Source organism: Chelonia mydas, chromosome 2 (genome assembly GCF_015237465.2).
Source record: "Chelonia mydas isolate rCheMyd1 chromosome 2, rCheMyd1.pri.v2, whole genome shotgun sequence".
Classification (NCBI taxonomy): Eukaryota; Metazoa; Chordata; order Testudines; family Cheloniidae; genus Chelonia; species Chelonia mydas.
Genome location: NC_057850.1, coordinates 194,586,685 through 194,600,501, shown reverse-complemented (window position 1 = coordinate 194,600,501; position 13,817 = coordinate 194,586,685). Strand labels below are relative to the sequence as shown.

The window sequence follows — 13,817 nt, the reverse complement described above, 5'->3', positions numbered from 1 at the left end:
GCAGATTTATGACCAATCATAGCTAACCAACGTAGCTCAAATTTTCATATTCCAGCATCAAATACTGAAAGACAGTCCATGGTTGAGTAAAATACTTCAAATTTGTCAAAGAAATTTGAACAACAAATCTGAGGAAACTGCAGTTTGGTCACAGACATTTTGTGAGCAGAAAAAATAGCTAAACTCAGCAAATAAATTAAGAATGGTTTGTTCAGCTTGAATTGTTACTTAATCATTGTCACTCTCTCCTTCACATATTATATAAATGAGAGGGACAACTGGGGAATTTGAGAAGTTAACTAGTTTCAATTCTAGAAAAATGATTTATTGCACTGGATGCAAGGTTACCCATTGCAACAGCGCCACTGGACATACTGGATGTTGAGAACTCAGTTTCTCAACCCCCTACACCAAATTCAGTCCTAGTGTAAGTGGATGAAATTACAATGAAGCCAGTGGAGCTGCACCTGCTTACATCAGATCTGAATTCTAATTTCTAAGACCTTTCAGCATCGAAAATATCTTCCAAGCTAGGTGTGCAGATTGCCTGGATAGGTCTGACCCACAGTGAAATTATTAAAAACATCAAGCTATTCAAAGACAATGGAGCCTAAATATGGCACAAAGAGAAAACCAGGTAAGGCCAGAATCTATAGTTTCACGTTTTCCTTGTATTTCAGCAAAAAAGATGCAAAGAAGCAATTTGAAAGTGCAGGCAAAAGACACTTAGCAGTTTGATCAATCAGAGTCTCATCAATAATGTTTCTTACTGTAATGCAATATGAATCACATGTCTGGGTGATGGCAATAGTGTATGTTCCAAGGCTTCTTTTCATAATTGAAAACCAGTGCAGACACGATTCTCAGTAAACCCATGAAACTGCAAGCCCATTAGCAAGAATTTTTAATGAACCTGTAAACTCAGGGGTTGTACCATATGATTGGAGAATTGCTAACATAGTTCCTATTTTTAAGAAAGGAAAAAAAAAGAGATCCGGGTAACTACAGGCCTGTTAGTTTGACATCTATAGTATGCAAGGTCTTGGAAAAAAATTTTGAAGGAGAAAGTAGTTAAGGACATTGAGGTTAATGGTAAATGGGACAAAATACAACATGGTTTTACAAACGGTAGATCGTGCCAAACCAACCTGATCTCCTTCTTTAAGAAAGCAACAGATTTTTTAAACAAAGGAAACACAGTGGATCTAATTTACCTAGATTTCAGTAAGGCGTTTGATACCATGCCACATGGGGAATTATTAGTTAAATTGGAAAAGATGGGGATCAATATGAAAATTGAAAGGTGGATAAGGTATTGGTTAACAGGGAGACTACAGCGGGTCCTAAGGAAAGGTGAACTGTCAGGCTGGAGGGAGGTTACCAGTGGAGTTCCTCAGGGATCGCTTTTGGGACCAATCTTATTTAATCTTTTTATTACTGACCTCGGCACAAAAAGGGGGAGTGTGTAAATAAAGTCTGCGGATGATACAAAGCTGGGAGGTACTGCCAATTTAGAGAGAGACTGGGATATCATAGAGGAAGATTTGGATGACCTTGTAAACTGGAGTAATAGTAATAGGATGAAATTTAATAGTGAGAAGTATAAGGTTATGCATTTAGGGATTAATAACAAGAATTTTAGTTATAAGCTGGGGACGCATCAATTAGAAGTAACAGAGGAGGAGAAGGACCTTGGAGTATTAGTTGATCATAGGATGACTATGAGCCACCAATGTGATGTGGCCATGAAAAAAGCTAATGCGGTCTTGGGATGCATCAGGAGAGGTATTTCCAGTAGAGATAAGGAGGTTTTAGTACCGTTATACAAGGCACTGGTGAGACCTCACCTGGAATACTGTGTGCAGTTCTGGTCTCCCATGTTTAAGAAGGATGAATTCAAACTGGAACAGAGAAGGGCTACTAGGATGATCTGAGGAATGGAAAACCTGTCTTATGAAAGGAGACTCAAGGAGCTTGGCTTGTTTAGCCTAACTAAAAGAAGGTTGAGGGGAGATATGATTGCTCTCTATAAATATATCAGAGGGATAAATACCGGAGAGGGAGAGGAACTATTTAAGCTCAGTACCAATGTGGACACAAGAACAAATGGATATAAACTGGTCATTGGGAAGTTTAGACTTGAAATTAGACGAAGGTTTCTAACCATTAGAGGAGTGAACTTTTGGAATAGCCTTCCAAGGGAAGCAGTGGGGGCAAAAGACCTATCTGGCTTTAAGATTAAACTCGATAAGTTTATGAAGGAGATGGTATGATGGGATAACATGGTTTTGGTAATTAAATATTCATGGTAAATAGGCCCAATGGCCTGTGATGGGATATTAGATGGGGTGGGATCTGAGTTACCCAGGACAGAATTTTCTGTAGTGTCTGGCTGATGAATCTTGCCCATATGCTCAGGGTTTAGCTGATCGCCATATTTGGGGTCGGGAAGGAATTTTCCTCCAGGGCAGATTGGAAGAGGCCCTGGAGGTTTTTCACCTTCCTCTGTAGCATGGGGCACTGGTCACTTGCTGGAGGATTCTCTGCTCCTTGAAGTCTTTAAACTACGATTTGAGGACTTCAATAGCTCAGACATAGGTGAGAGGTTTTTCGCAGGAGTGGGTGGGTGAGATTCTGTGGCTTGCGTTGTGCAGGAGGTCGGACTAGATGATATAATGGTCCCTTCTGACCTTAGTATCTAGGAATCTATGAATTTACACAAAGGAATATGCTAGGAGAGTGCTGAGTAAATATTTTAGGCACGATATACAAAAATGAAACAGACAGTTGCTGGAATACAACTGTTGTGGCATTTCTGTCATCTTATCTCTACTTTCTGACATCCCCTCTTCCTGTTATCACTCTCTCTTCCTCTAAGTTTTCCCCCAATCACCTCCTCTTTCCAAGTTCCTCAGATTCCCCTTACTCTTTCAGTTTACCTCCTTGTCTCCCATCCAATACTTGAGCACTTTGTCGCACCAGATGCTGAACTGACTCACCTACCTCACCTGGATTCCATTTAAGAACTCTGCAAGCTGGATTGGAATTGGATGCCATTTCATGCCCAACTGCCATCTGTTCATCATCCGTGTCCTGTTATACGAGGATTTTCTCAGTTTTCCAATAAATCCGTTTTTAAAAGGTTTATACAAGTCTGCTAATAATTGACAGATTCGTTCAGAAAAAAATTGTAACTTCCTTTAACCCTTCACATGATGTATAATCCCAATTTCCCTAAACTTTCTCACCCATAGCGTCAGCTTTTTGCTTCAGATTCTCACATATTATTTTTTCTAATATGTTCCCATCAATACCTTAAAGCTTAAAAGAATGTGTATCAACTTGTTGCCCTATTTACGTGTGAAGATAATGTATTATGCCACAGCTCTGTGAGCAGCAAAGCATCTTCAGATCATACCTATTGTGCTAGAAAAAAAAGTTATATATATATATATACACACACACACACGTACATATATGCCATGGTTTATAGAATACTTTTTCTGCTCTCCTAAATAGACTTTTGTTCTGCTTTTAGAGAAGTGTTCTGAATATTGTACTTTAATAGGAATTTTAAGGATCTGGGCCTAAGTCCCCAAGGTATTTAGGCATTGAGATTCAATTGAAATCAATGGGAGATGGGTGCTTAAATACCCCTGAGGATCTGGGCTTAACTGTATAACATCCAAAAACAACACAGAAACTGTCGATCTCTGTGGGTGGAAGCTTTGTTAATGACTGTCACTTTTTCAATGGCCTATTTCGCTGTATTGATATCAGATGCTGGACAAAACCACGAGTTATGTGTGGCCTGCAACGTATGGAGACAGAGGAAGACGAAGCAACACTCAAATTCTCTGATGGGTAAAACAAAGAATCTGACCCTATGCCTTCAGGACTTGATTTATAAGAACATAGTTATGCTGATCTATGTCTATATGTGTGGAAAATATGCATTTTTGTCACCTCTCAAACATTCCACAGATTCATCAGAGGGAAGGAATCTTAATTGCTGGTTTCCGTATCAGTGTGAATTTAGCATCACCTTGAGATTCAAATTCACTTCTTATTTTTACAGTAAAACTGCTCTATGGATGTTAAGTAAACTGCCAACAAAGTTCCAATATGTTGAGATCAGGGCATCTTCCTTTCAAATTGTTGTGATTGCCAGTACATCCATGCATAGCACTTTGCTGCTCAAAAGAATCTCACTCATTTAGACCAACTAGTTGAAGCCTCCCATTGATTTTAAAAGTTATTCAGATAGGTTAAGATATTACTGACCTTCACAGAATGAGCAAAATGTCCCCAGATCTTGCTTTCCACCCTTATTATGCAGTGCCATCATTTGTCCAAGTTTTTAAGCTGTGTGCTTTGTATGGTAAGATGCATAGTCTTCATTATTTATTGCACTAAGACATGTTGATACCACTGCCTTACAAATTACTTTAGGGAGAAGCAACGTAACAAATTGCTGCTTCAGCTCCTGCATCAGGTTATATATTATGTGGTCTTTTTCATAATCTTTATTGCATGGCACTGCAGGTTTCCTGATGTAGGTGTTGCACAGGGTAAGTAGAACCAGTGAACTGAAATCTTGAGCAATGTGCTATGACTGACATGTAATCCACCATTTAGCCACTGTTGTACATGATGTATTAGTGGTGTTGTGAACATGACCCCTTCTAGGCTTACTTGAGATCATGCGTTAATCTTCTGTGTACTGCTTCATAAAGTTGTAGAAAAAAACTATTTCCAAATGACCATGTGAGGAGGGACTAGTAACAGAGGTTACTCAAAATCATGGACTGTATCATAATTAATGAAACCATATGGAATAGCAACACATTCTCTCAGGTCAGTGATGTGAATCTCAGTGTACATGCTTTTTATGGCCAACATTCTCAGAATACATATATGTGGTCCACAAGTCTCTCTTTGCCTTTCCTAAAATATTTGTATTCGGAAGAGTTCTATGAAACCCGCATAGAATGGAGGGCAACTCAAAAGAAAATTCAAATAATCCTGCAGATAATGAGTCCAAATAGTCCTGCTTTTGCCGGGAAATGTCAGCCACTTGGCTACCCAAAATCTTTGTACTGTTTTTCTTTTGCTAATGCAGATGATGTTTTAATGATGTATATAAATTGTGTTTAAATAAGAAGGTTCAGTTCTGCTCTCAGTTACACCAGTAGAAATCCAGAGTGCAGAATTGGGCTCCAAATGTCCACAGGTGATCCTTCTTTTGGCTGATACATTTTAGGGGTGACAGAAGAGCAAGCTTGGTGAGTTTTTGTTTGCATCATATCTTTAAATGTCAACAGTTGGCTAGGGTTTGTAATATTTCATGAAAATAATTCTATCATTATATTTGTTTTTTTTCCAGTTGATCTTAACGTATTTCCTGCTGCCTTGGCTTTTGGTTTGTTGGCATCATGCCAGCATCCCTCGAAACAGATTCTTCCTCGGCAGAGGTACTTTTACAATCAGATCTTTCAATCAGCATTTTCTCTTCTTCTTCCTTCTCCTTTCCAAGACTCCATGACCAATCCCGTTTTTTCACACTAATATGATACTATCATAGCAACATGGTCCTCATTATTGCAAACAGTTATACACACATAACTTCAGCTCTGTGAGTAGCATGGATGAACTCAATGGTACTTCTCACATGAGTAAACTTACACAAATACTGAGGGGTTTGTGAGTTTGGGGTCATGGATGGGACTCTGGCATATCAATGTAACGTAATTAAAATTAAATCACCGGAATGGCCCCAGTGGCAAAGATAGTACAGAATGCTCAATCAATCACCAAAGGCAGATTGTTCACATAGATATATACCTAATTTATGGACTGTCTCCAGCAAGTTATAAATGAGATCTGAAAGTGAAAGGAACTTCTCCCCAGGCCAGTGCTTCCCTTTGCAACCATTACTGTGCAGTTTTCTTTCTTGTATGCTGATATAATCACAGACTCAAAATACTGAGTTCAGATATACAGCAGATCATAAAACCCTTCAGGGGCCTGACTGAAAGCCCCATAAAGTCAGTGGTAAGACTCACACTGATTTTGATGTGCTTTGGATCATCCTCCAAACAAATGTCTGTCTCAGACAAATAAAACAAAACAAAACAATGCAGGCAAAACTTTTTAACAATTAAAAGTAAATATTTCACTTTTGTCTTCCTCCCTTGTCTATAAGAAATCTGCCATGATCATTTATAAAGCAATAAGTCAGTCCTTTGCACAAAACGCACTCTCGACATACCAACAGAATATTCAGTTCACTAACAAGTAAGAAAAGCCCAACATTTAAAACTATGTTTAAGTTTTAGTTTAGCTTTGTATTTTTTGTAACTGTTTCAGTACTCCCCTTCCTTCCCCCCACTGTTCCACAATTATTAATGCTTTTAATGTCACTGAAAAATTGGCTACATTCAGTACTAGAGAAATCTCATGATGCAACAGGAAGCCCTTTATAGGCGCCCCTTGTGCCAAGTTCAGGCATATGACAAGTATGAAAAAACCCACCTTGATTTTTGAACCACAATTATAACATGAATTTCCACATAACACACATAGTGCCTTTACCATATGTCTTCTAACAAAGACCTTACAAAAAGAATTAAATGCATATTTATATGATACTTATATTTTTGTTGTAACTCTTTCAATTGTTTGTACATTTCTATTTACAGCCCCAAAGCCACTGACACAGGAGAATTTGTTCCAGATGAGCAGCTCTCAGCAGCAACACCAGAATATTATACATTATTTGCTCATCGTGCATTTTTTTTCTGTAAGACTTTGTGTATGCATCTCATGAGTTGCACACAGTACGTACATTGCAGAGAAATGTAAGAGCAATTATTTCTTGTGAACAACTAAAACTATCTTCTATAAACTTACATCCTTCCTTTGAAATGTCCAATACAGTAGCCTATATTTAAAATGCCAGGTTAATTGAATCCCATTGACTTCACCTGATACTTGCATGGGTTTTCATTGCAAGGAAAAAACCTAGCCCCCAAGCAATAATTTAAAGATTATTATTTCAGTATGAAGACTCAGTTTAGCATAATAATGGGCATCAATAACACTTACCTGTTTATGTGGAGTGGAGGTTATACAGCTATTACCCAGCTCAAAATCATGCACTTTAAATAATAATGCAATGCTTGAAATTTATGACAGTGTGTCTTTTACCAACAATGCTTTTATCAGAGGCTCCTAGACACAATTAGTGTAATTTGCTGCATTGTTTGTAGTTAAAACAAATGTGCCATAGGTAATTGTGTAGAGAGACACTGCATACAAACTACAAGATTTAGAGCAGTTCGTATTTAATAGTTCATTTGCCATAAATATTACTTGAGTCATATGAATGCATTCTAACCTAAAAGAATGCCAAGCCTCTTTTCACAAAAGAGAAGTCAGTTACATGACTATTTTACTCTCACAAGTGTGTTGAAAAGAAGAACAAAATCAATATTGCACAGAAAGATGGATCAAGCATGAATCAATGTGGCAAGCACATAACCAAACAGACATGGAGTTAAACAAGAAAAATAAAAAAAAACAACAAAGATTATCGCTTAACCTGTTTTGTCAGAGCTGGCATTGATGGTATTGGTAGTGATGGAAGTGAAGGTAGTCTTTGCGCTGTCCTTGGTAGTAACAGATTTCTGCTTATTTTTCATGGCTTCCAGTGCTTTGAGCTTCTTGGCATGTTTAGTGCCTTTGTAGTGGGCCGCAGCCTGGCTCTACAAAGGAGAACAAAATGAACCATGCAATCAGGCTCATTTCTAAACTGGCATTCTCTGTATTAGTACAAATACAGACTACCTTTCAATAATGGGTACCATTCACAATACGTAAGCAGTGACCAAATTCTGTGTAGAATGATGCTTAGGAAACAATGAAAATCATATTCAAACAACCCCAGTATGATAAATATTATGTAATACTATATTACTTTCAGATCAGTATAATAGAGCTTTACTCTACCACACGTAAAATGTTTCCTCTTTATCAGTTTTGCTATCAAGAGCTTTTCTCTATCACATAAAGATTTCAAGTCTCAGGGAGCAGGGAGGAAGACATGTTTTTCTTTTGATAGGTCTAGGTTTATACACTTTCTATTACAAACTTTGCCACAGGTTTCTATAGGAGATGGTTTACATCTAACTTTGGAAGCAGGAACTTTTCAAATGGAAAGCAAGGACTCACTGTCCAGAGCACCCCATCACCTAAGAACTAACTGAATACAACTCAGACATGCAAATGTCTGTATTTTTAAAAAAATAGGTCATTTCAGTCTACCTGCTACAAAGGTAGCCTGTGAAATTCAAGGTGAGAGGAACTTTTCAGTGTATGACCCTCCGACCAAGCCTAGCGTGTTGCCAGGTGTGTTTTGGCTACTTGATGTAGTAGATCACAGCCAAATTTGTATGTGTACTACAGAGATTTTCACACTACTCTAAAGAACTTTGACTCCCTATTATTTTAAGGGTTCATTGTGATAACTCTTCTCTTCATTTATGCTACAGATTTTGGGGGGTATTTAAGTATAAAATGTATCTTATTAAAAACATGGTGGAGCTGTGTGGATATTCTCCCTGAATAGTTTCTCTGGTTATTTGCAGCTCTCCTGCAAAACAGGAACCAACCCTGCAGTTCATAAATGAATGGGATGTTACATGCCTCAAGCTTTCTGCTACTGAATTTCAACTCTAATTGGTAGCAACTCACTTTTTGCTAATGAACAAAACCACTAATTCTTCAGGAAAGACCTCAAACTTTAGTTATTTTCGAGTCAAGAGCGAAGTATGTTCTATTGTAGAATTGCAACTTGTAGTGAAAACAGCGGGAATTCATTACATATGGAACTGAAAGGATCAAAGCCATACCAGGACTTAGTCATTCAATGTAAACCAATACTGTAGAGGTGGGAGGTTGCTGCGTTATCTAGGATCTCTTAGAGTTTTATTTGAACATTATCTTATGGCAAATTTTCTGGGGTGATGCCAGGAAATGCTAAGCTAATATTTATATTATACTGAGGTTTATTTATAGTTCTCAGCCCTGATGAAAGCTCGTGATTCCTACCTGGATGCCTGAGATCTGGGGTGTGGAGGAAGTGTAGGAGAGAGAGAGATTTCATCTACTCCAGCAAAAAACTGTTAGCTCTATTTTTACATGCATCATTCGGTTTGGTTGAAACATTGATTTCTCTATCCCTTAAATTATTAAAGTGCTATAGTAGGTACCCTTATTGAAAGAACACTGGACAGTGAAGTTATTAATTAGAAACAACTTGAACAGAAATAGCACAATCATGCATCTTTTACAGTTCCCAACACATAACATTGAGACATACTGTAAGCCAAATATGAACAGTTAAGTGATGTTAATTACTGTTAATCTGAAGAACCAATGTCAGGTTAGGATGACTGCATTAAAATGGCACAATACTGTTTGTACATCCTAATCACCACTACTGCATCACATCTATGTCTATGGTTTATAGCTAAATATGATTATCTAGTCCAAAAATTTTTTTTTAAATGAATTGTATTTTATTTTGATCAATCAGGCCCTGACACTGATATACTTATTTACTTTGACTAGTACCTTACTTCTTAAATGTGAGTAAATTTATCAGAATTTGGCCATACACATTTGATTATTAATATGGTATTAATTTGATACACTCTCCTAAGCTTCTTCAGAGAACCAAATTTGTATTTCTTGTGCACCCATCTTCCCCTTGACTTCTACATTCCTTGGTACAGCTCCACAAACTTGCCTTCAAGGAGAGTTTTGAGTGTACAAGTGATGCACAATGAGGCCCTTCATGGGAATCTGTGACCTTTACAGAGTTCTGAAATATAGAAACAGAATTGCTCCAAGTAGAAACACATTGTTTCAATTTACAAGTAAAAAATGGCTGCTCTTGAGTACTGTCCATTACTCACTTCCCAGAGAGGGCTGCCAGTTTACCATACTCTACTTACAGAAGATTTTTATGCCTTTTTTTATTTCAGAATGTAAATTTCCATTCTTTGTGGGGATACAAAGGCATCTCAGGTTCTTTCAAGATAATCATAGCTGGCAGGTTAATGGTAGTTCTATGTGGGATGGGATAATTTGCTCCATAAGCATTTAACCAGCCCCAAATGAGCTTAAACTCTGAACTGGAACCCTACAAAAATCTGTTATTGTCTTCCCCAGCAGGAGGAAGCCAGCAGGGGAAAAAATGGAAAATGATTAATAAATATTCTATCCAGTGTGAGAATAGAAAATGTGATAGAAGCATCTGACTGAATTATTTCTTAGAGAACTAAAGAGAACTAAATAAGTGTCATTACTAGAATGCCATTACTACTTAAAGCTTAAGTCAAAAAATCAGACAGATTGTAAGATATAATTATTCCAGAATGTCAAGAAGAATTGTTAAAAAAAAAAAAAAGAGGGGAGGAGGGGAAGGCATAAATCAGATTTTTTGTGGAAACCATGATGCAGAACTATGAGAGAAGAATGAATAACCGACTACACCATTCTGTGGGGTAGGTGAATCCTGCTCTGACACTCTAAGATAACAGTGGCAGAAAACAAAAGTGAACTGGAAAAGAGATTTTTTTTAAAAATCTCTCTTTGTAACCTGGCTAGAGAAGTACAAGTTGTTACGAGATATACTAGGTGAAATCCTGGACATATTGAACTCAGTGGAAATTCTGCCATTGACTTCAGTGGAAGTAGGCTTGCTCCAACAGTGTATTTTAAAAGGACTATTGCCTGTTTTAATTGCCAGTTACTGGGGAGGCCCATTGTCCTTGGGAAATTATATTGTTCTAATTGTACCTAAACCAGTAGTTCTATCAGATTAAATTGATTCAGGGTAATAGTGTGGGAAGAAGCTCCTCCTTTACTACAGTATATTTTGTGATTTCTTCCCCCGCTTTCCCTGCCAAAAAACAACGACCTTTTGCTTAAAATTAAAGCCTGTTTCTCACCATCAGTACAGCCTCTATAAACTATGTAAATATAGTTTAATATTTCCTTCTTTTCTCATGACTTCATAATTTGATAAATACCATCACTCTTGGCATTGTAAAGCTGCGCCACTGTCACATGATGTGAAACCAAACCAGTGATGGATATCAATTAGTACTAATGCAAACTTAAACTTCGCTGTAAGAGAGTATGTATTGTACAGCAGCAAGCTGAAACGCTACAAATGGGAGATTTTTAGGTTATACCCAAAGCTAGATATCTATGGATCCTTAAACTAAACTTTGAAGGCTCTGATCCTGTGCATACCTAAGTGTGGGCAGGATCAAGTCTAGGAGAATTTGTCTCCACTTCAAGGCCAGAAAAGCCATAAAATGCCAACTAATTTTTCACTAGTTATTTATAAAGAGCTCCTAGTAATCTCAGTAGTGTAGATCAATTTAAAAACCCTCCTTTGCAAAACAGATAAGTTGCCCTCATTTTATTTATGTATTTTTATTCTAATCATTAATAGTACAGTGCCAGACCTGCTTACGTCGAATTTGTAGAATTTAAACATGAATTAATAAAAATTCAGCACTAACTCATATAAAATGACTTTTCACATTTCTATATGAACAATTAAATATTTGGTTATATCGTTATTGCATTGCATTACAATTACCATAAGAGCATCACATTACCAAGCAAATGGCACTGAGTGAGCAATAGGAAACAGATGAAATATTTTAAACAATCCAGACATCAGTATTTTCCTAGAATAACATTCCTCATGTCTACATTGCAGTCTTCAAGAGAACCCTGTGAATCTGAGAAGCTGTGTACGTGAGTAAATCATATATCATCTCAGTTAAGTTCTTTAGGCTTTGATCCAACAAAGACCTTGGAGTGTGGTTAACTTTATGCCCTGTGAGCAGCGCCAGATTAAGTTATACATAGGCACTATAGCACCCAGGCCTATGGCTCTACTCCTGGGGTCATGATTATATCAAAATCTTAGCTTTAATTAAAAATAAGGAAATAAAAGAACTCCCTTGCTGTTCTCACTGTCTTTTCACTCAGCATCACCACACTTCCCTTTGATGCTCTCCTCCCTCTTGTTCTCTGCCTTATCCCCCTTCCCAGCTACACCTTCCTTTGTTTTTCCTTCTAGCTAAACCCCTTTTAACAAAACCCAACCCAAAGCAGAAAGATTTTTAAAAAAATCATGGAACTAACATGCCATTTGCTACCATCACACTGATTGCTCTGTTTGTAAATTCTAGCCTTTTCCCCTACCCTGTGTCGGTCTTCTCTATTGAGAATGAAAGGTCTTTAGGGGGCAAGGACTCTGTTTGTATAGTGCCTAGCACAATGGGGCCCATTCGTAGTGAGCCCTTGGGTGCTCTGATAATACATACAATAAACAATAAGAAGAGCTGTCTGCCTGAGTCTGCAGAAAGCCTAAAACAATACCTCTGTGAGAGGTGAAAACTGACGCCCTGTTCGTCCCTCTGAGGTGATGACTCCATGATGCACTGCTTTAGGGGACTTCAGGGATAGCATCCTAACAGAGGGCTCTCTCTGTGCCAGGAGAAGAGTGCAGAAGTCCTGGCCTATCAACCAAGCAGTTACACACCAGTTGCTGGGGTAGATACTGGGTCCTCACTTTGCTGCCACCCCTGTATTTCTAGGTTTTGGAGAAAGAAAAAAAGGTTGCTTCTGTCCTTCCTGGCGGGGAGAACAGACCCCTTTCCCTGCCTTTTTAGAAAGGAAGAGGGCCAGCGGCCCCAGTTACTCTCAGGTTACAAGTGTGATGGCAGACATCTTAGCAAACACACCCGGACTTGAACTGGGACCCTTCAAAGCTAAAATGCACAAGTTGTTGGAGCTTGAGGTAAAGCTCTCTAGCTGGGGCCGTAACAAACTAATATCCACATATTGGACAGAGGGGAACCAGCAACACACTCACCAGTCTGTGACACAAAGAGGGGGGCTTGCAAGGTGGGGTGGTAGGGGACTTGTGTTGTGGTGTGCTGAGGGCTGCAGATTGCCTTAATCTGCCCCATTGGAGTCAACTGCACTCTAAATGTAGGAAAGCCGTATTTCTGAACATGCACAAGGAACTCTGATCAAAATCAGACACCCCCTGTGGAAAATGTTGAATCATATTTAGATGAAAGAAAAGGAGGACTTGTGGCACCTTAGAGACTAAGATGCCACAAGTCCACTTTTTCTGTTTGCAGATACAGACTAACACGGCTGCTACTCTGAAACCTATATTTAGATGAGAGTTTTTTTTTTAAATGGTTTATAACAACAGATAATTTGGCTCTTTAGGCCTCATTACTGCCAAAAGCTCTGTGCAGGTGCAGGGACCTTAGTGCTCAGTGAAGTCAAGGTGAAGGGGAAAAAACAGATATGAAAAAATTCTTTAAACGTTGCATACCTCCATTGATAACTGGGGAATGGCTGAAATCAGCCCCAGAGCAGAAAAGCCACACAAGGCCCTAAGCCTCCTACAGGCCCCCCATCATGCAATGGGATCTGATATGCAGATAGGCAATAGACATTGAAGTCAAGGAGGGCTTTGCACATGCCCAACCAAGCATGTGACTGCAGAACCAAACACCTTACTACTGCGGGATCCAGCTCCCATCAAAATCCAAACTAGCTTAGCCATTGACTTAATAAAGGTCAGATAGGGCTCCTAATGCAACCATAGCTAAGAGAAAAAGATGATGGATAAATAATCTCTTGCATGGACCTTCTTGCATTGGAGTGTATGTTCCCTAATGAACAGTATGTGGGGCTTTCATGGG

At 38.5% G+C, this 13,817-nt stretch overlaps 1 protein-coding gene across 5 annotated transcripts in view; it reads right to left on the bottom strand.

Moving 5' to 3' along the window:
• Positions 1 to 13,817, bottom strand: part of ZNF385D (zinc finger protein 385D) — a 602,760-nt gene that overhangs the window by 82,399 nt on the left and 506,544 nt on the right. For all 5 annotated transcript variants that reach the window (XM_043540932.1, XM_043540933.1, XM_043540934.1 and 2 more), the window contains one exon: positions 7,604 to 7,766. In XM_043540932.1, coding sequence (XP_043396867.1) covers positions 7,604 to 7,766 — 163 coding nt within the window. The remainder of the gene's footprint in view (positions 1 to 7,603; positions 7,767 to 13,817) is intronic.